Here is a 27920-nt window from a genome sequence, read left to right as displayed (position 1 = left end):
ACTTCCTACAGAGGTTAGCTGAGCGTCCCATTAGCATTAGACAAAAAAACCCCAACTCTTTAGAATCACTGAGAAATGAAGCACTGTAATTATTTCCTTCTGTTAACAACACAAAAAAATGATGGAGGAGATTGTTATCTGGCATAAATCATCATTTACCCACTTTTATCTCATGGGTCAGCCCCGGGCAATGAAATATAATTGCACAGATGAAATGCGTGGCAGACCTGGAGCCTGAAAAAATCTAGTTTTCTCTGAATTATATGAGCACATGGTGTTCAACAGGCATTAGATCTCTGACTGTGAAACCAGTAATACAAGATAAGAGGTATTAGTATATTCTTATATTCACATCAGTAAGTGATTGCAAATATTCTACTAGATCATCTCCAGGGATAGGGATGTGTAAATCCATTAGCTTTCATGGAGCAACAGGAGCTAAGACTAGCTGAAGTGTTGTTTCTCTAGGGGAAAGGAATGTGGAGAAGAACAGCAATTTCATTAAGAAGACAGTGTGGGATGCATATAAGTATGAATGGCATCTGGTTTCTGGGGGGGTTCTTTTTTTCGACAAACAAACATGTGAAGGAAAGTCTGGACCTTACCAAGTGCAGCTACATTTCTTAAAGCCACTTCTTTCATTTAATAACTTTATGTTGGATGTCTTGTTATAACTCAGTTTATATGAGCAAATTAGCTACAACAACATAACATAATCATGAGGTAAGCGGGCCTCATAGCCACATCTAACAAAGTATGAGGGGTCATGGCATGAGTTGGCCTCAGAGTTCTGGGTCCAGTCAGCACACGCTCCTCTAAGCAGCATCTGGGCAAAGTAGAGGATGTAGCACAGGCCACCAGTCACTTCCAACAAGCACTAAGGGATTCTGTTCTGGTGAGGAAGCTGGGCTGTATGGACAGGAGTCATGTCACGGCTGTTGGTAAAGAGGTTACTGAACACTCTGTGGCCTGTTTTATTTACTACTACAGATGTAGTTAATTCAGCTGGGAACATGTGGATTTAGCCCACTGAACCAACCATCTCCCACTGCTCAGCAGCAGAACCTGATGTCATCCAAACAGACCTTGAAATAAAATTAGGAGGGAATGGTAAAATTATTCCACTTCTAAGCACAGAAACTCCCTGGCACATTTGGCAGTGATCATACTCACCAGCATTATCCTGCTGCTTGGTATTTTTGATGTATGCAGAAAATTTGGAAAAGATATCAATTCCAGCAGTGTTTGATTCCCGGTGCTTAGCAGCCAGCTTGGGGTACCTGAAAAAGCAGAAGCAGTGTGAAGAGTAACGTCTTGCTACCAGCATCATAGGGATGGTTACAAATACAATTTAATAGAAGAAAGACAAAAGCTCCTGTACGAGGAACTGTAATTAACATCATCATTTATCTCAAAACAACAGCTTGGTAAGTCCCTCTTAACAATATCTGTTGGAGAGTTACACAGAGATGGTTTCAAGACAAAGGTAATTGTGCTTTGTGTTACCACGATCCAAGATACAGTGGCCTTAAATCAGAATGAAGCATAAATTTCCAGAAATTTTGTGGGGGAGAATTTGGCTGCCAAGTCTCTCCATTATGAATGGCAGTCATGTCTAATCCCCTGCACCAAAAATGTACCCCAGGATGGAACAGCAAGGCATGTTAGGATCACCCAGGTGAAGGAACATAAAGATTTCAGTCTCCGAATTACTTTTTATAGGCAACTGGTGCAAAGGAATATATCAATTTGAAAGATAAACACAATTAAAGACTTCTACTGACTTCAGTGGTCTTGGAGTAGAGTATAGAAAATTAAAATATCTGATCTCTTGCCTCACGACTATCCTATAGCTGCTGATTCACTTGGAGGTAAAACACTCCATAAGGAACCAAGCCAAATTTCATTGATTCATAGATTCTAAGGTCCAACTCACAAGCCAGCAATTTCTTTTTCCCATTATCCTTGTATTAAGTCCAAAACATTTGACTAACTAAGGCATATCTGGTAAATCTAAACCTTTCCTTGGTAGTTTTTCATACTGAAAAAATCTGGGCCTTATTTCTAATCTGAATTAGTTTGGTTATAACTTTCAGTCATGGGCTCTTGTCATTTCTCGACTAGAATAATGAGCACTTTTCTGCTTCCAGAGCCTCTCATCCTCTGTAATCAGTTCCCCTTCCAAACTTTCTAATACACCGTACAGTTCAGAATCCTCCAGTTTTTCACTGTAAAATGCTTTTCCTGGCACAGATATTTTGTGTGGCAATTCTCAGCATCTCTTCCAAGTTATTTTTAGCTTTGCAAAATGCGGCCACCAGACCCCTACAAAATTTTTCTAATACCAATCTCCTTAATTCTGCATACAAGGGCATCCTGAAATGTGTACAGAGAAAACAGTCTGCAGTTATTAGTCACACAAGTAACCTTCACACATGGAAGTCATCTCACTGAAGCCAGCAAGTTTCATAAATAAATATTACTCCTGTAAGTAAAGGTTGTAGGAAGGAGCGCTTTTTAGGAACTCTTCTTAGGACATCTTTCATTTCTAGGAAATGGAATTTTGACTGAAAAAAATCTCAAGTTCTTACTTTGGAGGTGCAAGAATCTCTTCCAAGAATTCCTCAATCTTGTTAACATCTGTCTTGACTTCTCCATTAAATGTCAGGAAAGGTGGGTGGGTCCCAGGAGCCAGATTGTGCAGGTCAGCTGGCTTTCTGCAGACAGAGAAAAAAAGTCACTAAATCACTAATCTTTACAATCAGGTAGTTGCACAGATATTTATAGTTCCTAGAAAATCAGTCTTTTTTTTTTTTTTCTGTAATTTGTGGTTGGAAGACTCCAAAAGTACCCCAAGTGCCCTGTTTAATATTAAAACATTCCACAAGTGAAAAAAAAACGACAACCAAACTCGAATCCCAACTATTTTGTTGTGCACCACAGGCTCTCTAGGTTAGATACAAATCTGATTGAGCTTGGTGGTGCCTTTGTGTAGGACAAACATTGGATCATTTCACTATTTCAGTTAAACTGAACAGCTTTTACCTTTTCAGATCAACAGTGGTGACGTTGAACACAACTCCTTTGAGCCACAGGATCATGAAGAGACGCTGGGAGAATGGGCAGTTCCCAATGCTTTCTCCATCTATACCAGCCTGAGGGATGGAAAGGAAGAAAAAATGGATTTCAGACTTGTTAGTCATTTACCTCCCCCAAGATGGAAAACAGGATGTCACAAGAAAAATAACCAGTTTAAAAATAACCAGCAGTGCCTGTTATTTAATATAGTTTATCATCAACACGAGCACGGAGTTATTGCAGGATTCAGTCTTTGTCAGGAGCTTGAGAACGCAACATGGAGCCTCTCCTGAGGGCAGCCCGGGGTAAAGAGATGTGTCCTTTGCTGATGCCAAGCGACATCCAGGATGTTCTCTCAGTTACTCTCATCCCTACAGGAGTTCCAGCTTCATGAAAAGGATAGAAAAACTCAGGACAGGTTTTCTGCTCAATTAAAGTCTGCAGATTATATCAGCTCAATATCTGCTTCACTGTTTTACTATCTAAAATGTGTACTTTATATTCAAAACCCAAATCCTATGGAAATTGACTAATTCTTCTTCATATCCAGCAAAGCAACCCCAAACACAAACAACCAGATGCAGACACAAATCTCCATCTGAATCCTTCGAGGTTCAAGGCAGATTTCAGCCACCACATTCAGTCTGTTCCTATCTCTAGTACCTAATGAATTGCCTACGAACCACTACAAACCAATAAAAAACTGCTAGTGTTAGCATTGAGGAAACAGCCTATTTTTTCCTCTAAAAATTTATGGTCCTTAGCCATGCAAATTCTGACTTTGAGCCATGGAGGGATACAAATAACACCAGCCGAACCGAGCCAAAGCTGCGTCCAAGGACAACATCCTTCTACAATAATCATGCTTGTGGCCAAAGCTTTCAGGACGACAATGGTTTTGATAGATTTCCATTTTAATTTGTGGTACCATTGTGTTTAAAAGATTCTTATAATCCTGGTGAAGCAACCAACCCTCTGTTGTTGACCCACATGGGTTGCATAACTGTATTTTATACACACAGTGTGTGTCCAAAAATGGTTGATGAAAGAGCTAAGCAAATAAATGCCCTCTTCCTTTGGAGACAATATTATATTACTCTGTTGGCTCTCATAAATTTTATCTTATTAATATTCAAGCTGTGAGGTAGCATTTCTCTGTCTTAAAGAAAGAATCACTTCTAATTATTGCAGCTCTGTGAAACATCCACAGCACAATTAGAAACATTCAGAGATTAGAAACATCCAGCTGCTACAAATTCAGGCCTTGCCTGTGAAATGACATTTCTTGTCGCCAGACTATGGAGAGAGTATGGACTGAAGGCTTGGAGACAACCTGCCATAAAGTTTAGGGTTATGTAATGAATTTTGCTCTGAATTCAGATTCAGTTTCAAACACTCAGAACTCTAGAGGTATTTGGATATAGAGGTATTTTGGTGAACAGTTTGGCTGCAGTTTGACTCGAAACTATGGATCTGCAATGTGTCTGGCACATGGTATATGTGAGAATCAGCAAACCATGTGGGTGAAAGCGTGGCAGGGCATGAGGATGGGAAGATGCATTTTCCTATCTACCTGAGGTGTGAGTAGCCCGGTTCTATAAAATTTTATAAGTTAAATAGTTAGCACTGTTCTGCAAATTTCACGGCAACAGCAACAGCGTCACCATGGGAATACCAGGCACCAACCAGGTGTGCCATAATTACTGCAAAGTCACAGTTGCTGATTAAACCATTGCCAAGAAGTTTTAATTTCTTACCCTTCCTCAAAAGAGGCAAATGCTATGGGAGAAACAGTGATACGACACCAGATTTCCCCTTGGCTTTTTCACCATCCTAATCATAATTGCATCCTTCATAATGGAGCTGGATAACTGAGTCTGCAAACAATATGTTATAAACTAGAATTTGAAGAAAAACAGATCAGTGAAACAATTAGAGGGCAAGAGAGTGCAGGCAGGAGGGCTGATTCTCATCTTACCTCCTCTGGAATGACTTTGGCTTATAAGTTCATTGACTCTGTTTTTTCTTCACCTGACTGCCTTCAAAGTAAGTGCAAAACCCTGGTTTGCCAAGTTCTGCAAATACCCTGAGAGCAAAGGGGTCTTGTCTCACAGTGACATGCAAAGCTCCAGCTCTCCTGCAAGTCTCCATCCCGCACAGAGACAACCTCCTGCCTGGCAGCATCGCCCACTTCTTGTGCTGCAAGCAACAATTTCATCTTTCTCAGGAAAGAGACTCAGGAACATCATTTCCCTGCTCTCTCCAACTTCATATTCTCATGCAAAGGTTAAGGGTTACCCAGATCTGCATTTTTTTAAACATTCTCTGTCCTTCGAGGAAATGGTGGAAAACCCTCTAAATACCAGAGGACTAAAGGGGGGACAGAGCAGCTGAATTACAAGGAAGAAAGAGAAGTGATGGGTCATGTGAGGCTAAGGGATGCAGAAGTAGAAGGAGAAAGATGTGAAATCTGGAAGACATAAGATTCACTTAGTGATCAAAAATAAAATTAATTGTGTAGGTCAAATGAGGCCTCTAGTATCTTCCCAACACTTCCAAAGGAGTGGGAAACATTAATTGCTAGAGACATACTGGGAATAGGCAGAGGAAATTCCAGAAACAAAAGATAAACTAAAGAAAAAGTACGGCACGATCTCTGTTCAAAGTTCCTGGATCTGGAAGCCAGGCTTATGATTTGGGTGGGGAGTGACTCATGGGTTTTGATCTCATGTGACTGGCATAACTGAAAACGCTACCACAAATCACAAGGCAAACTGGTGACAGAGGAGGGAACAGAATCAAAATCTCCCCAGCAACACAATTTATCCATTAAATTCAGCTATTTTTCTGCAGAAATTATAGGCAAGGCTCTGTCGGTTTTGTGAATCTTTTGTCATTGCTTCTAACAGCAGTCAGTAATTCAATGTTCAGTACTCAGAAAGAGCAAAAACTTAGCAGGTAATAACTTCAAAGGTTTATCAGAGTGTTGTGAGATCCTTTATGAAGTCTATTAACTACCAGGAGGAGATGAGAAAGAAGAGAGAACTTCCCAGGCTTAGTCACTCTTCAAAGAAAAACGGCTTTCTTAAATCACCCCAGTAGTGCCTAAATACAAATCTATTACATATCTGTCCAAGGGTAAGGGCTCAGAAAGGCAGGAATTAAATAATATCTTAATCAAGATCAAGAACTCAAACAGTGGATGGAAAGAAAAGAGCAAATAATTGACAAGCTGGAGAACCACCATTTATTCCTGCTGCTGTTCAAAAATGAGCACAAAAGCTTCTCTGAAGCACAGTAAAAGTGATGAACCGTTTACAAAAAGGAGCAAGTTGATGATATATGCACTCTCCCTGCCAGCAATGTCAGATATTTCTGATATAATGATTGTAACTAGGGACAGTTCTGGCAAATCTGATGTAATGATTGCAGCTAGGGATGGACTTGAGGCTTTGTGGGCATGGATAAAGGAGACAGAGTTGTTAAAGTGAACTATAAGCTTCACAGCTGTGAAAGGGCTTCAGAGCCTCCTTCTCCCAGTGGAGAAGAACCTTACCTGAAAAGGCAAATTTCCAGAGTGACTGTGGAAAACAGAATTGAGGATTTGCTGGGTGAGACTCTTTGGCCAATGCTCATCCCACTGTAGTTTAACTGAGATGTCTAAGGGAAGGTCTTCTGAGAAGGTAAGGTCAAGATGCACATCTGAAAGATAATTGTGGCCACCTTTCACTTCAACTGAACCACTGAGTATCTGATTTTGGTGGGATGAATGTGGACCACAGCAAAAAAAGCCTGGAGTTTGCAGAGACAGAATTTCGAGATAATTATTTTGCTCTATCTTGGAAACATCACCTGCTCCCATTTCCTCCTACAAGCTTACTTTTATTAGGTTACTTACTAAAAAAGTATGCTTTTCTACTTAATCTCCAGCTGTTTAGGTCCTTCACACCAACTGATGCAAGGTCCTGCCCTGGAACTTGGTATAATTACATCAAAAAAAGCCCACTGTCATACCAGCTGCTTGCCTCTGTCTGAGTAATGGCAAGAATGAACAAGATGTTCTCCTTTATTAATTATAAGGCACTCCTCCTTAAATAGTTCAGCTATTTTTAATGGATTAATTAAACCTTAAAGACAGTTGTGTGCACAAGTGGGGGCTGTAGAGACACATTATCAATTAACATAATCAAGGAGGTTTTGGGAGGGAGAAAAAACGGTCTCGGTGATTTTATGAGCTTGTGTCAAGTGTTTTTGTAGAGCTGTGGGAGTATCGAGAGACTCCAACCACTGCACAGCACAGCTCAAAGATGTGAACAGGGAGCTCTTCTCAAGTTCAAGATAATATTTTGCTACAAATGAAACAACTGGAATAAACTTCCTCACATATCCCAAAAATAATCCAACTGGTACATGCACAAGGACTGCAATGCACACAGACAACCGTATATTATTTTAATAATCTTAAGGGAGAAAAAAAGGGCAAGTTTCACTTACTCCCAAAATATAGAACTTTAAAGAAATACACCATCATTAATAATGACTAAGCATCTATCTTAAAAATGGCAGTGCTGGCAAGAGTTGTATATCACAGAGCACTGTGTTTTTTCCAGGCAAATAATATATTTAGTTTTTTCTATCTTCCTTCTTTGATTTTTCACTGCGTTGAGGCCACTCTGCACGTGGTCCAGGGGTCTGTAAGACTCTGGGGTAAAGCAGGGAGACACTTTTGATGACACTAAAACACATTTCTTTTTCAAAAGGATTTTAACAAGTTAACAAAAGCAGTCAGGCTAATTCACCTCAATGTTTCCCAGTAAGGATTAAGGAGGGATTTGATTTCATCATCCCTACAATCAAAATTGAGACTCACATTACACATGGTTACACCCTCTCTGTTTTAAAATTGGGAACGCTCCTGCCTTTTGACACTTACTCCCCTTACGCTCAGAACCCAAAGGGGAAGTGAAAATCCTATTCGAAATGCAGAGCAAGCCAGGAAATATCCTATTTACTGTGCCATTAAGAAAAAAAAAAAATCTGCCTTAGTAATTATACCACACACACAATAGCACAAATCTCCATTGTAGGGAAAAATCATTGGTTGCAACATGAGATCAGACATGCCAAGGTATTGCTTTAGTAAGGATCATTTCTTTCCAGTTTCTCATCTTTTTTTTTTTTTCCCCCAACTTCTCATCCAAATGTAAAAGCCAGTGAGCAATTTGGAGTGCCACCAACGGAGAGGCAAGCTAAGAAGTGCACATTCATAGAGCAGCACTGGTAGGTCTCAAGTTAGAAGTAAATCTCGTTGCACAAGCCCTGTGTATCACAGGACACCCTTGTTGACTGTGGCTCTGGTTCAGGAAAAGCATTTAAGCATGTGCTGAAATACATCCCAATTCAGAGGAAGTATATGCTTGACGTTAAGCATGTTCTTAAGTCCTGATGATTTCAACAGACTTAAGCACATACTTAAGTGCTTTCCTGAACAAGGGCCTATAACAACAATAATAAATTTGCTGTGCAGCATTTTAACCTCATTAAGCTTTTTTCCAAGATTTTATTTTGCTAGGAGAAGCTCCTCCTCCTTCCAAAGCAGGGCAAGACAGAACAGGAATATGTTCCTGAGGACACACACGCAGAAATAGACTATGTGCATATATGTCAAATAAAAATAGAGCATTTGCCTGGAAGACTGTCAGGATAGTGACAAAACAAAAAGGAAGTGGTGAAACTCTTTAGCCAGCTCCCCAAAAGCCAGCCAAAATGTTGTCCAAGTTTGGCATTACATACATGCACATATTATAGATGCACATAAGCTTAACTTGGTCTGCACTGCCGGCCAATTTGAGGGGAGCTGGCTTGTTCCACTGGGTTCAGACAAGCTGGGCAGCACGTCAGCAGAGCTGAGGATCTCCAAGGAGCTGTCACTGCACTTCTCAGATCTCTGCATTTTTGTGAGAGATGCGTTTGCACTCCTGAGACATTGAGGATTTTCAGAAGATGGAAGTGCAGGTTGGAGACCCCGTGGACAGGACAAACCTATCTTTAGGTTTGGTAAGTCATGATTTTCCAACTTTTTTATTCACATGAATGGGAGCATGGGCAGGAAGGAATCAGTCATACAAGTCAGCTTCTTCCTAGGGATCTTTTCCTTACAGCTTAGGATACTCACAATTAAAGATCAGTCATCTTCCACATCAGCTAAGGTACTGGCAGCAGAACAGCTGCACTCACAGTGATCAACCTGCACAAAAAGGTCTCGGTTTCCTCAAGGGCTTTGTTAGAGCCACTGGCCACTGCATATGTTCTGCATGAAGCATGTTTTGCTCTGAAATAAATTTTGAGATGCCCTAGAATTCCAATAATTCAGGTTCAATGTAGATGTAGAAAACTACAGACTAAACACAGGTGTATAGTCTCATCACAGAATCACAGGATGGTTTGGGTTGGAAAGCACTTAAAAGATCACCCCATTCCAACCTTCTGCCATGGGCAGGGACACCTTCCACTAGACCAGGTTGCTCCAAGCCCCATCCAACCTGGCCTTGGACACTTCCAGGGATGGGGCATCCACAGCTTCTCTGGGTAACCCATTCCAGTGCCTCACCACTCTCCTAGTAAAGAGGTTCTTCCATATATCTAACCTGCATTTCTTTCAGTTTGAACCCACCATGAGAAAATGGTTCTATGCTATTCCATCACCTCTTCTTTCTTCAAAGAACTAAAGGCCAATGATTTGACAAATATCAACAGAGCAGAGAAGCATAGAGTGGTCTGACACCTTAGATCAAGCAATTATTTTGTTCTCATTTATATTTATAGATCCCTTACTTATCTTTGCATATGGTTAACTTAATGAGGAATTATTATTAGATAATTAAAGGTAGTGGGAACTACAATGACACTTCCTACACCAACATATATGTATATATAAGAATTAAGGTTGGGACAATTTTTTTCCAGGAGACCATATTCCAGCATGCTCTGCCATGCTGTGAAAAATTTCTGCACACCAAGACTGACTTTCACATGGTGGTGTATAAGGGAAAAGTCTCCAGAAGAGTGGAAGTCATTTAGTAACATCAGCAGTATTGTATAAAGAAATCACATAGAATATGTATTTAATTTATATTATTTTAATGTCAGCAAAATATGAGCTAAAAGGATGGGTGGCAAATGCTGGCTGACATTTCCAAAGTGGCTAGCAGTTTTAGGTCCTGTGAGACAATTTGAAAGCAGCTGACTTCTCACAAGTATCAATTCTCTACACTTGGAAAATCAGGCCACAAGCCACCCAGAATGAAAAGCTGCTTTTAAAAGCCTTAGTAAGAAGGGAGTATCACTGTGAGCTGTGACTGTGAGCTTCTTGAGCAACTAGACAAAAAATTAAGAGTGTTCTAAAAGAAAATCTCTACCGGAAGAATATTCTTCGAGGAGTTCACTCAGAATTTGACAAATACCTGGAGATGTGCAGTGGCTCTGGCCATACCACCTTGGAAATAGGCCTGGAGTTGTGGTCTTTGGCTGCCCCCCTGAGGGTAGGCAAGGTGTTGGGACCACACAAAGACATAAGAACATGGAGTCCCAACGTGGAGCTCAGTAGGGCTCCCAGGGCTCCTGGCTGCCCAGCACCCCTCTCACCAGCCAAAATTTCCTTTTAAAACTACTGAGACTGTTTCAGTTTCCCTCCTCACTGAAAACTCACCACAGCTTTGGTTCAACAACATTGTGAATGTTTAAAAATGTGTTTTTGAGACTTAGAGAAATTTAGAGCAAAATCTTGACATTCTTCAAAACCCAAAATTGCCATTCTCATCACAGCTCTTGGCAGCAGATTGTTCACAAAGCTCATGTGCTTCCAGACACAGTGGACTGAAAGTACAGGTGTTTCTTTCTTGGCTTGACATAAAAATAACAATCATCCTTTACACTTCTTCCTAAGCCTTTTCCAATCTAATAAAGCAATTCTGCTCCTATCACTCACCAGTATCATGGCACAGGATCCTGGGTACCCATGATAGCCACTGGAGGTAACCTCAGAGAACAGCTTTTAAAAGCCTTGATTTTTGGTGACCCATCAATAATTCATTGAGACACCACAATAACAAGAAAAGAACTTAAGAAATGTCAGATATATAAGCTTAACACATAGACAGATACTTGAATAAATGACTAAACCACAACTCACAAGCACACATGGAAATCTAAAGTTGGTAAGAAAAGACAATATGGATTTTTCAGGAACAAATGACATTAATTAAGCTAAGCAAATTTAGTTGTCTGCCAGGGTTACCAGCACTGCAGGTAAAAAGGATGCAGCAGGTACCTGGAAGCTGACCTCTGTAAGGTTTCCAAAGTCAGCTCCAGATCGTATTTTATTAAACAAAGTAAGGAAATGGGACCTGTATGAAATTACTGCAAAGTGCTTGTATAGGTGGTTGAAAAATATTTATGAAGTGGTAATAACAAAGTTTTCTGCTACTCTACAAATACAACAAATAGAGGTACCATAAAGGCCTATGACAAGATGAGTCACATTTAATGTTTCCATTAGCAAAATGGGGGAAGGAACAGATAAAACCTTGCAAAATTTCCTGACAACAACAAGCACAGAGAGGTTATCAGCATTTCCCAGGAGAGGAGCAGACTTCAAAGTGATGCTAAGAAGTTGGAACAAAGTGTCTGAAGTCACTTAAATGAAATTCAGGGAAATTAACCTCAAGGTGTAAGATGTGAGAAGAACAAAATGTGACATACAAATGCTGGATGGGGAATAGCTGGTGAGGCTATGAGGGCGAAGGGAAAGAGGTTTTACGTAAATCACAAACAATAGGAATCATCAGCACATGCATCTACAGGTAACAGCAACAGGATAATGTGATGTACATGCAATGTTCTACCACGACATAACAGTTCTCAAGCATGTATAAGACTGTTTCACAAAGAGGATGATTTTCCATTGTTGTTCATGACCACAGAGGATGGGATTAAGTATTTTGCTTAATTTGCAACAATAAAGCTTTGAAGGGGGGGGGGGGGGAAATCCAGTGTAATTATAGGACTAATGAAACACAAAGCAGGCTTTCTAAGGAGGTTGTGTAATCTCCATTTAGTGGAGGCTTTGAAGAAATCAAAAGAAGTTGGTAAGATTGGTCTCGATTTATTTCATCCTGCTGCAGAGTGGAGAGGGGGCATAGGATGTTTCAAAAATCCTTTCTATACAGTCTATATTAGTGACTCTGAAAATAAAGCTGTTCTTGCTGTCAGTGCTGGATGCTTGGTGGCACAGACTTTTGCTTCTCTCTGACCTGCACAGGATGAAGTCTGGCCCCAGTGAAATCAATGGCAATTTTGCCCATGACTTTGACAGGACCAGAATTTCACTCAGAGTTTTCATGGCCACGGGGAACCAACATAATAATCTGTCCTGACCCTTTGTGTCATGCAAACATAGATTTCGCTCAGCCTGTAGCCAACATCTTGTTCCTGAACTAGAACATGCATTTTGGAAGGTTTTTCAGGAGAGGCACATGCCTGACATAGAGTGGTAGTAAAATCCCCTCTAGCGTTGCCTGCTTGCATTGCAGGGAGAAGCTCAACCAGCAACAGCCCACTTGTGGAGTTTTCCTAAAGCTGCCTAACTTGTCACATTACATATATATGCAGTCTTTTTTTCTTATCTATCAGTTGCATTTATGCATGTGGGTTTAAGTTCTGGAAGGAACCTTAGTCACAGGATTTGGGGAGGCAGGACACAGCAGCACTCAGAAAATCATTCCATTTTCAGTAAAAGTCAATAGATGCTGAAGCATCAGCTACTGCTTGGTTGTTTTGGATACAACAGTGTATCTCATAGGACGAGATACATCCTCTTTTTAAGACCAGTTAACTTAGAATCACAGAATGGTTTGGGTTGGAAGGAACCTCAAAGACCATCTCGTTCCAACCCCCTGCCATGGGCAGGAACACCTTCCACTGTCCCAGGTTGCTCCAAACCCTGTCCAACCTGGCCTTGAACACTTCCAGGGATGGGGCAGCCACAGCTTGTCTGGGCAACCTGTGCCAGGGGCTCACCACCCTCACAGTAAAAAATTTCTTCCTAATATCTAACCTAAGTCTACACTCTTTCCATTTGAAGCCAATTCCTCCTTGTCCTGTCACTCCAGGCCCTTGTAAATAGTCTTTCTCCATCTTCCTTGTAGGCTCCCTTCAGGTACTGGAAGAATCTTATCCTGCAAGATATTGATACTGGGTGGCTATTCATGCTCTGTATATACATAATGCAGCTCCTACATTTTGGAAACTTATGCCTATAGGGTCATATTATAGCTTTGGTCTTTTGGTGCCACACCTATTAGCTTATTACATTCTAATATAAGAGGTGGTATGTGTCCCATCCCTGGAAACATCCAAGGCCAGGACGGACAAGGCTCTCAGCAATCTGATCTAATTGAAGATGTCTCTGCTCATTGCAGGGGGGTCTGACTAGATGACCTTTAAAAGGTCCCTTCTAACTCAAAATATTCTATGATAATATACCTGATCTAATTCCAGAGCAGTTAATATTCACACAAAATATTCCCACTGATGATAAATATTCCACTGAATTCAGTGAGAGCAGAGTCATACTTAGGATTCACTGGTTCCTTTCTAATAAGTGATTTAAAACACAAGTGGTTTTATGCACTCTCAAGAAAGAAATTAGGAATTACTCTTATTTAGCTATTCAAAAAGTACCAATTTTAATAGTTTCAAATATCGATGATTCTATATCCTCAGAGCTAATTAGACACATAAAAAAACCATTACCCCAGGACAGCTGCAGAAAATACAATGAGACAGATCACTGTCAGAAGGTGTCACAGGTAATGCAAATTATAACCAAATTATTCCTGTTTCTAGTAGAGATCAGGTGCAAATACAGGAGTCGTTTCTCCAAAGCAAGCTCTATGCAGAGCTCCCATTACAGTACCAGAATCCTGAATGCAGGTTTTTTTGTAAGAATTCAATCTGTGCACATCTGGAATTTGCATTTAACAGTCTGTTAAAAATCTATGAGCCAGGGATTTTTGACCAGGGTAATCTGGTCATATGGCATATTCTGGAAATGTTGGTGAATTGCAGCCAAATTTCCATGCCTCTAAGCAGCGTATCAGACTAACAAATAATAACAGCAGCCAGGTGCTGAAAGTTAATGCTGAACCTGAAATCAGATCCAGGGCTGAATTATTTATTGAAATTCCATTACTTCATTTGCACTATTAGAAGACAGAGTCACTTGCAGTCACTTCAAATAAAGGTCTGGATGGTGGGGTGTTGCTGATAAGGGCATTTACCACATCAGCTGACCCCAGTACAGACCATAATCTGCCCTTGAGGGTCTCATTTTGTATCTTATTTAACATCACAGAAATACTGTTCATCAGTGATCTAAGGCCACTGGACTAAAAGAGCAATTGGCAGCCCTCAGGAGGTGTCCCATAGTGGGCAGGACTGGGCCTTTCTATCTCCTTTTGCATCTCCAAAGTTCAGGAGAAGCTCCATCCTGAGATGTGATGAATGTTTATGACTTTCACCAAAAGCAGATCAAGTTACTTTGCAAAGGAGCAGCACATCCCAGGCTCAAACTAGTCTTTGATGTTTGCATCTTGGTGTGACTTCTCAGTGCAACCCACAATACCTCCAATAAACTATTTACCAACACAATACTACCAGCATTTGGACCAAGAATTACTGCTGTGAAAATACAAATGCAGTATAAAGAAATTTTCCGCTTTCCAGACACTAACAGAGAAATAATTACAGAGTTTAGTCATTAGATAATATTTTTTCTCCTTTAATATTTTCTTACCTGCCAAAATTGCTGTATTTGTTCATCTGATCATCTACACTTACAGTCATATTTAGCCATTCAAGGGGTGTTACACTACAAGGCAGTCTTTTCTGTTAGCCACCTACAAAAGAGGGGGATGTGACTCTCTCTGACTATTTCGTTAAACAAGAAACAGAGAAAGTTCCGAGTTTGTAAATTTAAGTACCTGTAATGAAAGCAAGAGTCTGATACACATAACCAGCAAGCAATTGTTTCTTGAGACTCAACCTAAAAGCAAAACAATTTGTGTGTTCAATAGCAAATGCTCAAGAAAACAGTGATGCCTTCCAAAAGCTACTGAGAAATTCTGAATAAATGTGTATAATAGTAGCAGTATAATTTACAAATATTTTACAGTACAGACTTGTGACATTAATGTATCATAAATGTTGTAAGTAGAAAAAATAGTTGGATCAGTGAGTTGAGTTTGGATCACATTTCTTGTTTACTCAGCTTCCCAGTGCAGAATGATTTCTTAAATCCCTGTGTCTGTACTGTTTGGGTCCATTTGAAATGTTCCAGTGATGTGACTTTACAAACTTCCCATAGGAAATGGTTTTGACAACTTTCTCTGAACACATTTTAACCTGATGACTAGACTGAATTTCCTCTAATTTTATTTTATTCTACTATCCAGCATTAAAAAAAAAAACCAAAAACAACACCTTAATTGCCTTTAACTCAATGCTATTCATTAAAATAATTCATACTTTTCATCCCTTTATACAAAATCTTACTTAACTATGCCATTGCACTTTCCCCTGCACCTCTTCACCTCTTACGGCCCTCTTGTTCCTGGGATCCTTGACCATGCCATCTATTCTCAATATCATCTGTTCCACAGGAAAACATTCACTTAATCGTCATTAAAATTTGTCACTACAGTTTAGTCCCAACACTCAGATTTGGGCTGATAGATCTGGATTTTGGGCTGTGAGAGGAGCACCTGGTACTTCCTATGCCACAATTCCAACACAGACACATTCCAGAATGCCACTGGAACTCCATACACCAAGCACCCATTGAATAAAACTTATTGGAACATCCAGGTTAATGAGGTAATTGAGAAACTAGCATTTGGCAAAGAAATTTCTGAACATTTTTTTATACATTTGTGTACAGTTAGGCTCAATTTCCTCAAGTACCTGAATAGGCTCTGAAGAATTAGCTATTTTTTCATCTTTACTTACAATTCTCTCTAAAATGGAGGGTGTTTTTTTCTATTACTGCGAAATGTCAAGTACACAGGTGGTTCTTGAAAAATAAAAAATACAGAGAAGTCCTATAATTTAACATTTCCACTGATAAGTTAAGCATCTGTTAGTACAAAATCCCTCTTTCTGAAAGCATGGCACGACTGGCATTACTACTGAGTGCACCCAGTCACAAAGACCTTGAATATGGTTTTAAATAAATGTTAAATAAACATTAAAGTAATTTTTTTAATAAATTAAAAAAATCAGTAATCCTTGGTGCCCAGAGTGGAAGAGATGTCCGGAGGCTAACTATAAAAAGCTCTTTTGCCCATGGGAGCTGCAGCAAGGTGCTGTCACGTGCAGATGGGGCTGGGAGGGGTGGCCAAGGTCAGGGGAGAGAGGCACTTCCTTCCCCTGGAAAAGAAAATCAGTGTTTCAAGGTTTGTCTCTTTGTCAGGGCAGTGGGACTGCACCTCCCCTAAGTTCCCTTCCTGGTCACATTCTTTCCTGGCTCTCCAAGGTTGGACCTGAGCAGCTGTCTACAGTCAGCATTTTTAACATTATTAGTATTATTCTAGTTGAATTATCTCCTTTGAGATAAAAATTGAATCATGAGGCCATTGGGCAGAGCTTGTGCTCAGCCCAGTAGGAGAACAAGGTGTTCCTGCAGACACATATCATAGGGCTGATGGTTTCAGTGTACCAGGATGGGCAGGAGGATATTCCCAAATCTGAAACAAGTCTTCCTGCCTTTATTACAGCCTGAATAGTGAGAAGTAAGACTTATGAGGTGTTTTAGAAAAATATGTAATTGGAGATGTTCTAACCCCAAAAGATTACATTCATGTACTCTGAGAAGCTCCTTGTGGCTCCATCTCTGAGCAGGGTGAGCACTTAGTGCTTAATGCAGAGAAAACAAGAGAACATTTTTGAACCTCAAACAAGACACTGCTCCAGGACTGGATCTAGAGCTTAACAGTGGGACTCAGAAATATTGACTTGAAAGAGAAAATAAAACCAAATATCCAAAATTAGAGCATGTCAGAATGAGAAAGAGCAACTCAGTAATTGAAGGCAAAATAGAATTCCATGTCAAACTGCATGAGTGAGCTAACACTCAAAGATGAAAAGAGAATTCAAATGATCCAAACGCTAACTGAAGACTGAAAATAAGCTTAACAATTAAGGACTTTGGTGCATTGGATCCTCTTGGCATGTCCTGAACACTTAAAAGAACCGAGCACACAAAAAAATCTAAAGCTGCCATTCTGAGAGAACCTAGAACCTGCAAGACTATTCCATGATTCAACCCCTCTTCATCCAGAAACAGCTTTTTAAAAAATACTATGAATAACATAAACAAACAAAACAGGTCTCCAGTCACACACTGAATCAGCAGCAATGGCTCATCACAAAACACAGGGCAGCAAAAGAAAATAATTTCCTCCCATGATATGCACTCGTATCTGTTTGAAGTTGCCCATTCAGCAGCTAAAAGCAAAAGGAAAGCAGTAACACAAAGTGCCTGTTGACACACACAAATTGAATCACAATCTAGAAAAACACCAGCAACAATAGCGATGATCCATCAGGGCCAGTTTCTCTGATTTCCACTTGTTTGGGACAATACACAGGTACAGACTTGCACCAGCACACAAAATGACAGCTCTGTGCAGGATGTTTATTTGGATGTTAAAATGCCATAGGGAGGACAAGCTTGGCAATTCATACAGAGAAGCACCTGCCCAATCTGAAAATTAATTCCATATTTTGTGAGGAGTTTAACCACAACACTTGAGTAGTTTTTACAGTCTATGTCAAGAGAAAAGAACGGATGCAATTTTAGCTGGATAAGCTACTGGGCTACACAGATATGAAAATGAATATTGATGCAAATGTTTCACAGGGAATGAAGCCAAGGCATAGGGACATGGTATGACTTAGACACTGGCAGACAGAAAAGGAATTTGGCTCTCATATCTCCCAGTTTAGCTCTTCCTTCATCTCATCTTCAAGGTCTGACCTGTACTGACACAGCACTCATCTGCTCAGCCTTTGGAGGCCCTTCCAAAGTCTGGTCCTCGGAAACCCAGACACGATAAGCATATAAGATAAGCAATAACATATTTAACTGCCACCTGAATTTATCACATCTCATTATCACACCCAGGACATGTAAGCAGCTTCTTAGCATCATTTATATATGACTGGCCTCAACCAAATTTGTGCTGTCTTTCAGAGACACAGAAATCAAAGCCTCCCTCTGTGCTTGAACCAAACCCTTTTCTGGTTTGCCAAGATCTCCTCCATCGCAACCCCTTCCTGGTTTGTAGATTTTGTGGCTTGCTTATTCCTTTACTGTCCTTAACTGTGTTCGTTTGTTACAGCATTATCTAGTCTTGATCTGAATCGGAGGCAGAAAGGGCACGACTTCTTTGGTGGTTTGTTCCAACAGTTAATCACTCTTAGAATTACTATTAAGTTTAGTCCTAACTTGGCTACATTTGACTTTGAGGTGGTCTAAAAGAAGGTGTCCCTGCCATGGCAGGGGGCTTAGAACTAGATGATCTTTAAGGTTCCTTCCAACCCAAACCATTCTGTGATTCTATGTCTTGTTATACTTGTCACACACTACATTAAAAAGCACCCTATAGATACATTCAATATTGTGGTCAAGTGATGTTTGCTCTTTTACTTAAATGAGAAGGACTGCCTTAAGGAGGGCAACCTTAAGTATTTTTACCCCTTAAAATTATTCTTATCTACATCTTTTCCAATATCGTAACACACACTAGCTCTGCATGTGTTTAAAATGACCAGCCAAAAGATAATCTAAACCTTGACCCCTCCCTACTAAGAACAATGGCAAAATAAAAAAGTAAAAATGCATAGCTGTGACTAGTCTGATTTATATGTTTATTATTGGAATATTTACTGTCAATTACTAAGCAGGCGTGGCACATGAACACTGAATCAGTCATGCTAAGTGCTGTACAAAACCCAAAAGACACAAGAGCTATGGCTAAAGGGCAGAGCACAGAACTGGAGTGAAACTCTTGCTGGATCTCCTTGCACAAGGCCCCTGTTTCAAAGCTTCTGCACCTCTTGAGTGTTGACCATGACTGCACAGTGCTTCAAAGTTGCTATTTGCTATAAACAGGCATCTGTATTTTTTCATCTCAGGGACTGGGTTTTGCAAAGAGAATCACGTTCAGAGGTGGCTGGCAAAGCATGGAGCAGCCTGCACAGCCTCCTTTGCAGAACTGGGATCTAAGAACACTTACGAGCTATGAGCATCTAAGAAGAGTAGAGATCTTCTATTATCACCCTGTGTTTTACTAACAAGTATTAAAAAAATCCACACTCACAACAAAGGCACAGCTGCTGAACATTTAAAATGGATGCTAAACTATCTTTTCTGAATTATGGACAGTTGCTGAGCTTAGCTGTCAAATGTTTTTTGAGATTGAGCACACATGGATTAGCTCATCATACTCTGAACTCCACTGCTAGTTTGCAGCAGAACACTCACTGGAGGTGATGAGCCCTTTTCCAAGCAGTAGAGCATTACACTTTACTAGCAGCAGAAGTTGGAAAAATTTATATCTTCTTTGGCATCTTCATGATCAAGAAATTGGGAAACTAAAGCCATACGTAAATCAAGCAAACTTCCTCTGTGCATAACCCCATTTAGAGCATCATTAATAGGTTTTAACACCTGAAATATTGGTGAATGGTGAACTGAGCCATGATAATTTTTTTGGTCCAAAGGAAACAAAATATTTGGTCAGAGAAGTTGTAGATGCTCCATCCCTGGAAGTGTTCAAGGCCAGGTTGGATGGGGCTTTGAGTAAACTGGTCTAGTGGAAGGTGTGCTTGCCCATGGCAGGGGGTTGGAATGAGATGGTCTTTAAGTTCCCTTTCAACCCAAACCATTCTATGATTCTATGAAATGCAAGAGAAACAACAAAAATAGTCAAGAAATGGCTTTTTTGCAGCCTGACTTACGTAAGGAAGGATAAAAAATACTGTTCACATATATAATCTTTCCAAGTTTTATAGAATTTAAAGTAAATGATAATCAGCTTTGGTCTTGAATTGTAATGGTCCAATAAAGATATCATGATCTCAGCTCTGGGGGCAAAAGCTGGAATCATTTATTGAACACGTGAGTGCTGTTTAAGGGTCTTGGGGGCTTCCATGCTAATGAGGAGGCAGGGTTATTCCAAACAGGGGATTCCACAACCTATTAGCATTTCCAGTAACGGGGGTGACATAAGGGGAAAAATGATTTTACATTTCTCGGATACTGTATTTACATTCTGGGGAAAAAGTTTTGGTATTTCCAGTAAGCAGGGTTACATTGGGGAAGGGTGATCAGCTTTACCTGAAAGAAGGATTTACACAGGGAGGGAGAAAACAATGGGATATCTGATAGCATCATGCAAAGTCTCTCTACATCCTGCTGGAGGAGATCAGGACAATGGATCTTGTGTGGTCTTTTAGATGGTGGTTTTCCCCCAGTTCCTATGGCCCAAGGTTTCCTGTTTAATCCTAGCAGTTCCTTTTCTGTTGGTATTCGAATTTCAGACTGCAACACTGAATATTAGGCTTTGAAAATTTTACTTACATTTTTGAGTAAGCACATACAGGTGAATGCCATGGGCTTCTCTCATCTGCTCTGCACACATAATTAGTTTTTCAAGAATGAGGATTTAGAAGAGCCAACTGTCACTATCTGAGCAACTTCACCCTTAATACAATGTCCTTATGCCAGAGCATCTATATCAGGAATAGCTTCAGCTCCTACTGTTCTACAGATGCATTAGTAAGTTATTATAATACAACCCTCCTGAAATGAGTTTCAATTAGTGCATTATCTCAGTTTTACACAGAGTTGCCAATAATACACATAAAGGAGCTATTTTAATACATTTTGGCTATCAGGGACATGGGGAAAAACGTTGGAGAAGCACCCGGGCTCCAGATATACAATAGTTCTGAGGAGGTACTTGAACCAGGTTACCCAGGGGATTATCACGGGGATTAGTGGACTGGTATAAATTTATGAATCTGAATGCACGTGAGAACAAGCAGAAAAAGCAGATAAGTTGATCTTACAGAAGATACAACACATCTGCACAAACTCTGAACTAGAATGAGCTCCTGTACAGACACTTAATAAAGCACCCAACAGCCTGTACCTAAGAGCAGACAAACATCCAGTTTCCTCTGCTTTGATTTCTTTTATGTCCAGGAAATTGAGATTTCCAATACACTTTGTCAGAAGACAGTTCTATACTGGAGACCTGATCCCATCATATATTTCTCTTCTATTTTAAGTGGTGTTCAGGATGGTGAACCCGCTATGGGATAAGGGTGAAGAATGTTCCCTGATCCCACCATGTGTCCACATCTGCAGGAGAAGGACTGGTATCAGCATTTCATCAAGGTGAGGAGAGCCTGAATACTTTGCCTTGGATCGCTGAAGGAAGCAGAAATGCCCAAAAGTAATAAAAACCTGCCAAGAATTTGGGTAGAAACCTGGTAATATTACTAAGTTTAACATGTTGAAAAAATTGCACAGTGGGACCTTTTCATAGTCTGACTAGAAAAAATAATAAGAAACAGCGTTTACAGCTGTTGGGAGCTCTGTTGTTGTTTTCTATTAAGATAAAGTGCTGAAATGCTGATTTGTTTGCAGAATGGAAAGTCAAAAAAACGTTGACTTGGATTTTGACAATACTAGGGCCTTTTTAACATGGCAAAGCTTTCCTATGGTGCATTCCTATGGTGTATCTAAGGTGCTTTTTGTCCCAGTCTCTTTTCTGAGCCCATCTCCTCTTCTGACACTGTAGCCACGAAATTTCTGTGTTGCATCAGAGTCACTGAATAGAAAAGGAATCTGTCTTATGTCACAGAAGATTAACTTCACCATCATTAAAAAAGGGTACATATAGAAGGGTAAAATCATAAACAACCTAAAAGTTGTTATGAAATTGTTCTTGAGAAAGACAGAATCACAGTCATTCGAAAAGAATCATGTAATTTAACAGAGTCAAAGAAAACATCCAACGGACTCATTATTCTACATTTATATGTGAACTTGCAATCAAGTTGCATAACAAACAGCAATGACATGTTGTAAATGTAATCCATTAGAGAAAGTTGTACCCTTAGGTATTATTAGATAAAATTGCTGGCTTTGAAACTGCAAAACGCAGCTGGATACAGTTTGAATTACTTTTGTTCCCCTGTAATAATTTCCAAGTTTTAAGTTTAATATAAGAATCATGCCAGGAATACATGATGCCGATTAAACTCCTCAGACCTACAAAAACAAGGTATTTTTTAACTCATGGCTCCATATGTACATATATATCACTGCTACCATATCCAGATGAGTATTGCTGCATGTCAGCGATACAGAAGAAGTGCAAACAAATGGAGAAAGCAAGGGACAAGGAAGGAAAGGAAATACGGATCTGTTTTGGACTGGGTCCATGATAAATTTTACTGTATCAAACAAATCACTTCGAGCTATTTTCAAAGTCCCTACTAGAGCACTTTAGGTACCTGCTCAGATTGCCTAATTCACCTAAGATTTATAGATGGAATTCAGCACAAAACTAAACCCTTGCTTATTCCAAATGATTCTCCCTGACTTTGAGTCAGCCTTTGCCAAAAAAAGTATCATTGAAACCTATTCATGTACAAAACTAACACACAAACTCACAGCCCTTTAATATCTGCCTAACATTAAAAAGGGGCATTTTGAAAAATTTACCAGAGACCTTAGCTGAAAAAAACAGAAACACTACTAATAAAATAGTGTTTAAGTTACCTCTTTGCTGCACGGCTGGGATTATTTTGCGGTCATATTTTGAAGAGTTGTGTGCCACACAAGAACTCAGTGATATTATTGCTGTGATGATCAATATGCTCTCCTAAGCAATCTTACACAGCCTTTCATCAAACTCTATTTGATATAACCAGGTGACCTGATGATAATGTTAAGCTCTGGAGCACAGGCAGACGAACTTCCTGCTGGCTCTTCTGGAAAGGACCCCTGTGTATTTTTGGGATGTTATGTCAAATGATCTCGGTGACATTTGCTGCTCTGGAATAGCCTCAGCAGAGCCATGTACTGCCGACAAAAGTTCCCTGAGGACACTTACTGGAGCTTCGCTGTCATCGCTGAACCACGACACGACAACCTGTGAGCCTGACGAGCCGTGTGCTGCCAGAGATGGAAAAGGAGCAACCTGCAGCTAAACATAGAGCACCCAAAGCACACCAAAGGCTATTTCTCAGTACAAGCAATAGTAATTAGGAATATCACCAGTTCTTTACAGTAAAATTAAAACAGTATTTACCCAATTTGACTATGAGGCTCAGAAGAGCTGGAATAAAGGAAGGAGTTAGCAAGTGGAGTCTAAACAAGATCTCAAATACACTTAAGTTGACCTAACTCTGCTGCCACTGAACTCAGCAGTACAAAACTGACTCGCTTTTGTGGCCGTGGGATATGACCCAAACTGAATGCTTCTGAAGACTTGTGCATTCAAATGGATCCAATTTACAAAGGCACATAAAGAAGTAAAGTTATGCATATTCAACAAAGCATTTGAATATGTTTCATTTTAATCAGATGTTTTCATCACAATTAACATATATATCGGTGCCATTATTTTTATGAAGAGCAAATTGTCACAGACATTTATATGAGGGAAAAAAAAAGCAAACCATGGCAGATCAGGCTGTGATTCACCTTGAGCCATAAAATAATGATTAGATCATGAACTTAGGCAGAAGGAGACAGAGCTGAAAATCCCTTCTTAACTTGAGATCCAGTTTCCCAAGTAATCCCAAAAGCATTCCAAACTAGGTTCAAGGTGGCAGGGATAGTGAACATATCCCTGCAAAGTCATTTTATAAACTTGGCCTGCTTGAACTATTTACTGCCCGTCTCTTAATATTCCCACCAACGAGGCACTTGTCCTGACGCAAAACAAAATCTGCAAACACTCAGAGAGAAAACAGACACACAGACATACAGACGCTGGGTTGTATAATTTGGGCTAAAGCTTCTTTAAAGTATTGTTTTTCTTCATCACAAAGAAAAACAAGCAGTTTTTAATTTTTAAACTTTTGCTAGGCAGCTTTTAGTAGTTTATTGAATTGTTTTCTTTTAACAACATAAGCTTAAAACAAAATTAAATCTTGCCAAGATGCATGTTTTCCCCCTGCTTTTAATTATTTTATTGAAAATGTTTAATAAAAAGATAAGAGAAGAAACTATCAGTCCAGGCAGCATTTCCCTGATTTAACCGGGTTGGTAGTGGAGTTGCTATTGATTTGTCACTCCAGTCACTCTTGATTTGACAAGATCTAAGCAGAGCCAGGGTTACGCTGAAATACCTGAGTCCCCCTGCATGGAACTTATGAAACACATTTACTGATGTTTAAACAAACTTAGTAAAATTATTTTCCTCCCTGGTGTCAGACTGCCGGTAAACCTTGTAAATTTTGTAACCCTAATACCAAGGCACAAGGGCAGTACACTGGAGGAGAAGACTCAGGCTGCTGATCATGCACTGCCTCACGGAAAAAAAGTCTGGAAGAGACATGAACTGTGTTGCCCATTGTTTGCTTGACAGCTTCAAATGGATAAAAATTCAAGATCCTTAATAAGCCCTGTGCTTATGCCACTTCCAGGGTGACAGCTGGAAGTATCAGAGACTGAACACACTGTGTGTGCCTGTTTTGTAGGGTGGCTGTGGCTCCCTCAAATGTGAAAGGTTTGGCCAACCTCATTACCAAGAACACAAAAAAATGTTATTGTCAGTCTTGGAGCACCAGGCAGGGTGAACCAGATGTCTCAGTATCATTATTATTCCTTGTGCTTTTTTAATCTTTGTTATTTCCTCTTTATCTAGAAAGTTTTACTAAACATAGGAATGATTTTGTATGGAAGCCAAAAGCTGAGCTCATAATACCCAGGAAAAACCCACACTTTTTAAGAAATAGAAATGAACTTGCACCCTACAGATTTGATGCTGATTCCTACTTATCACCAAAAAACTTCTTGAGTGCAGTCTACGATTCAAACACATTACAGAGCCTGTATTGTTACAATGGGTTGAAAGGTTCCTATCAAATTATCTCTCCCATTTTGTAAAGGTAGTATTGGTTTTGATAACCCTGAAATTCTGAAACTGAAATCAGATTTCTTATCAGAGGGACTCTCTTACGTTAAAACCACAAAAGCCTTAACAGTGGGGAACAACTGTTTGCACCAGGAGTAGCATTATATATTCCTCTAAGACTATGTGGCAGCAGTTCACCAAATTCCAAACTAAGGCTAGTTTCAAATCACCTTTTGGCAGAAGTAACTTAAAAAAAAAAAAAAGAGAGAACAGAAAATGCACCAAAAAAATCCCAGAATTCAAAAAATAATCTTCCACCTCCCTGAGATAATTTCTGGGATAATTCTGCCCAAAAGAGGGGCAGCAACATCTTCCCAAGAGCAGTGGCTCCTGGTATTTTGTTGGAGCACACTAAATGAGCAGGATGACTGCTCTGTCCTGACAGCCTGGCTCTCTGACTGACCCATTCATTTAGGGAGAGGAAGTTTGGTGCTAAATCTTGCCATTGCTTTTAAACACAATCCTAACAGGCCCCTGAAAATCCCCCAAATTAAATGCTGGATCATAAAGGGCTCACAGGTTCCTTGTATGTGTGTTTGCTGCTCCAGGAGATCAGGACCATTCCAGGACTAACCTCTTTTCTTTGTGATCATCCTGTAACAGGGAATGACTGCAAGAGGCCCTACAAATACTGGGATGCTGACAGTCCTTGAACCCTCCCTTGGCTGGTACCATATCCCTGGGACACTGCAAACACCCCAGCACTGTGCCTGGTCACACACAATGCTCAGCTCCAAATTGGAGGAAAAGGATGAGAGCGTTCAATGCATTTAGAACTTCACGTCTTCAGCTGGCAGACAGGAATGTGTTTACAGATCATCTCATTCCAACCTCCTGCCACGGGCAGGGACATTTTCCATCAGACCAGGCATCTCTAATCCCCATCCACAGTGGTCCTGAACATTTCCAGACATGGGGCAGTCACAGCTTCTCTGGGTAACCTATGCCAGGGCCTCACCACCCTCACAGTAAAGCATTTTGTCCAATCTAAATCTGCCCTCTTTCTATTTAAAGCCATTCCCCATTGTCATATCACTACATGCCCTAGTCAAAAGGCCCTCTTCAGCTCCCTTGGAGCCTCTTAAAGCTCTGGAAGGGGCTCTAAGCTCTCCCCAGAGCCTTCCCTGCTCCAGGCTCAACAACCCCAACTCTCAGCCTGTCCCCATAGCAGAAGTGCTCCAGCCCTATGGTTAACTTAGTGGCCACTTCTGGACTCTCATTCCAACAGAACCAGGTCTTTCTTATGCTAAGGACCCCAGAGCTGGATGCAGCTCTCCAGGTGGGGTCTCGTAAGAGCACAGCAGAGGGGCAGAATACCCTCCCTCAACCGGCTGCTCACACTGCTTTTGATGCAGCCCAGGATACTGATGAACATATCCATAATACTAATCCATTGATACCACAATGACTTGTTCTAGAAGTAGCTGCCTGTCAGCTCACCACACATCCTCCTACTACCATGATGATACCACCATCTTTTCATTATCAGAAATATGGATTAAGATATATCTTGTTATAGAGTGTTTCTAAAGCAGGAAGACTTTTACAACGAGAAGCACTTAGGCCCATTTGTGTGGTTTTTTTGCTTTCTAGACTGCGCTCATTCTGAGCGATGCAAATAGACAGTTTTCTTTGCATTATGTTTTGTTTTCCATGTGTACAACATATCTCCTTTCAAAGTAACTTTCTAAATATTAGGCACTACTCTAATCCTGAAGGGCAAGGAATGTACATCCAAACACCTATTTCCACTGCAAACAGAAAGAAGCCACAAAAGTTCTGTTGTCCTCTCCTATGGATTTTAATTTTGTTACTGCACGCAAAAAGAGCACAATTTCAGTTTAGTCATTACGTTCACGTATACAGGTGTCAGACCGCCAAGAAAACCTAAATACACCTTCCATTGGGATGTCATTTATGCAAAAGCACTTTGCTTCTCCAGCACACAAAGAATTAAAATTAACCTGAGTTACAGCAAGCTGGGTTAAGCACAGAGCAAGCACAACCTCCTGATGTTCACTTCCCCAGAGCTGCTGCCGCCAGCGTCTCGTGCTGCTGCGTATCAAGCTTTTTTCTCTGGCAGCCTCTTCCAATTCCCTGTCAAACAAGTTTAGAGAAGGAATTGCTGCTGTAGAGTTTCAGTGTTCAGTAAAACCCTGCTTATATGAACTGCCCATGTGATCAAGGTGGTGGCAGACCTCACCGCTTCTCAGCTCTGCCCGCTCTCACCATCCATCTCGTGTCCTGCCCCAGATTTGGGGTGGTTACCTCTCAACCAGGCATCTTGCAAGAACAAACACTTGTTCACAAAAAAAAAAAAAATCTCACAGATCCAGGTTAGGGCACTGTTGGAAAAAGAGTGAAATCAAAGGGGATGGTAACAAACAGGTGTGATAACCACTTAACCTGTCTCTGCCACGGCAGCTCAGTTGTGTCCTGGTGGTGCCCAGCCTGTCTGCAGGCTCAGGACATCCTGAGCCAACCTGCATTAGGTTACAGCACAGCTCTTTTGTTTACAACCAGCTCTCTGCTTGTCTTTCTGAGGCTCCTGTGCTCCTGGTT

General features: G+C 40.4%; 1 protein-coding gene and 1 long non-coding RNA gene across 4 annotated transcripts in view; one reads left to right on the top strand and one right to left on the bottom strand.

The window, feature by feature from the left end:
- CLIC5 (chloride intracellular channel 5) overlaps positions 1 to 27920 on the bottom strand; it is a 77227-nt gene that overhangs the window by 28814 nt on the left and 20493 nt on the right. For all 3 annotated transcript variants that reach the window (XM_051811684.1, XM_051811700.1, XM_051811692.1), the window contains 3 exons: positions 3046 to 3155; positions 2592 to 2717; positions 1174 to 1280 (listed from right to left, as the gene is read on the bottom strand). In XM_051811684.1, the coding sequence (XP_051667644.1) occupies positions 1174 to 1280; positions 2592 to 2717; positions 3046 to 3155 (343 nt within the window). The remainder of the gene's footprint in view (positions 1 to 1173; positions 1281 to 2591; positions 2718 to 3045; positions 3156 to 27920) is intronic.
- LOC127481999 (uncharacterized) lies at positions 3163 to 27920 on the top strand. Its single transcript, XR_007908396.1, has 2 exons — positions 3163 to 9135; positions 21493 to 27920. It is a non-coding gene; the product is annotated as an uncharacterized LOC127481999 (long non-coding RNA).

The sequence above is a fragment of the Manacus candei genome, unplaced genomic scaffold (assembly GCF_025592945.1).
Source record: "Manacus candei isolate 608988 ecotype Guabito, Panama unplaced genomic scaffold, ASM2559294v1 h1tg000007l, whole genome shotgun sequence".
Lineage (NCBI taxonomy): Eukaryota > Metazoa > Chordata > Aves > Passeriformes > Pipridae > Manacus > Manacus candei.
Note: the sequence above shows the minus strand (reverse complement) of the source record. Positions and strands in the feature narration are given on the sequence as shown.